Below are 964 nucleotides of genomic sequence, written 5' to 3' on the forward strand. Positions count from 1 at the left end.
TATTGCCCTAGTCCTTCAACCCTCTTAGTACTTTCTCCTCACCTGTTTGTAGGTATCTGTAAGGAATTACCAAGTTGTGCCCTAATTTTTAGATGTCTAGAGTGCTTTTTACTTTACTTTCTGGTATCCACTTTGATGGCCATAAAAACCATCACTTTAGCTCCTCTTCTAATTATTTTTCTTGCTCTGAATTTGGCCAAGGATTTTAAAATCAAGTTGCTTATGATGGGCCTGGGGTCCACAGGAGGGAATGCCTCGAGAGGGCCAGGCCTTCTGTGGTCCTGCCAGCCTGGGCCCTGGAGCTCACGGCTACACTCTGACCCCCTGCAGATGTCCTTTGGCCTTCTCCGGGTGTTCTCCATTGTGATCCCCTTCCTCTATGTCGGGACACTCATTAGCAAGAACTTTGCCGCTCTGCTTGAGGAGCATGACATTTTTGTCCCGGAGGATGATGATGATGACGACTAAACAGGTATGACTTGCTTTTCCCTTGGGTGGACCAGGAACAGGAAAGGGGACGGAGCATCTGAACTATCACACAGTCCAGCCAGGTAGCAGCATTTGGACCCTGGGGATAGGGACTCAGACCTTTAATGAACTGACCCATTTGGTGGCTAATGTTTTGTTTTGCCTTTCTTTATGCTGGCTGCAGGAGACAATCTTACTGTCTTATAAATTCTGTGGGGTCTCTTCCAACTAGGTCAGGATCCTAGCCAGCATTTTCAGTTGCCCTTGATAATATCCTTATTCTCTCAACCCACAAATTTCCTTGACAATGTAATATGCCTTACACACCCACCACAAACAGCTTCATTTCAGCAGCTCCACATGAAATTTAGAAACTGCAAGTCCTCACCACTGTCAGCTCCCGTTACGAAGCTCTGCACCAGTACAGCCTGTACATGGGCACCACAGCCTTTCCCCCAGGAGCCCTGTGCCTCTCCCACTCGGCTTTCTTGTGCTG

At 47.8% G+C, this 964-nt stretch overlaps 1 protein-coding gene across 1 annotated transcript in view; it reads left to right on the forward strand.

The window, feature by feature from the left end:
- SMDT1 (single-pass membrane protein with aspartate rich tail 1) overlaps positions 1–964 on the forward strand; it is a 4,715-nt gene that overhangs the window by 1,942 nt on the left and 1,809 nt on the right. Inside the window, exon 2 of the mRNA XM_023734588.1 lies at positions 331–472. Coding sequence (XP_023590356.1) covers positions 331–468 — 138 coding nt within the window. The 3' untranslated portion in view covers positions 469–472. The remainder of the gene's footprint in view (positions 1–330; positions 473–964) is intronic.

The sequence above is a fragment of the Trichechus manatus genome, unplaced genomic scaffold (genome assembly GCF_000243295.1).
Source record: "Trichechus manatus latirostris isolate Lorelei unplaced genomic scaffold, TriManLat1.0 scaffold00069, whole genome shotgun sequence".
In the NCBI taxonomy this organism is placed as follows: domain Eukaryota; kingdom Metazoa; phylum Chordata; class Mammalia; order Sirenia; family Trichechidae; genus Trichechus; species Trichechus manatus.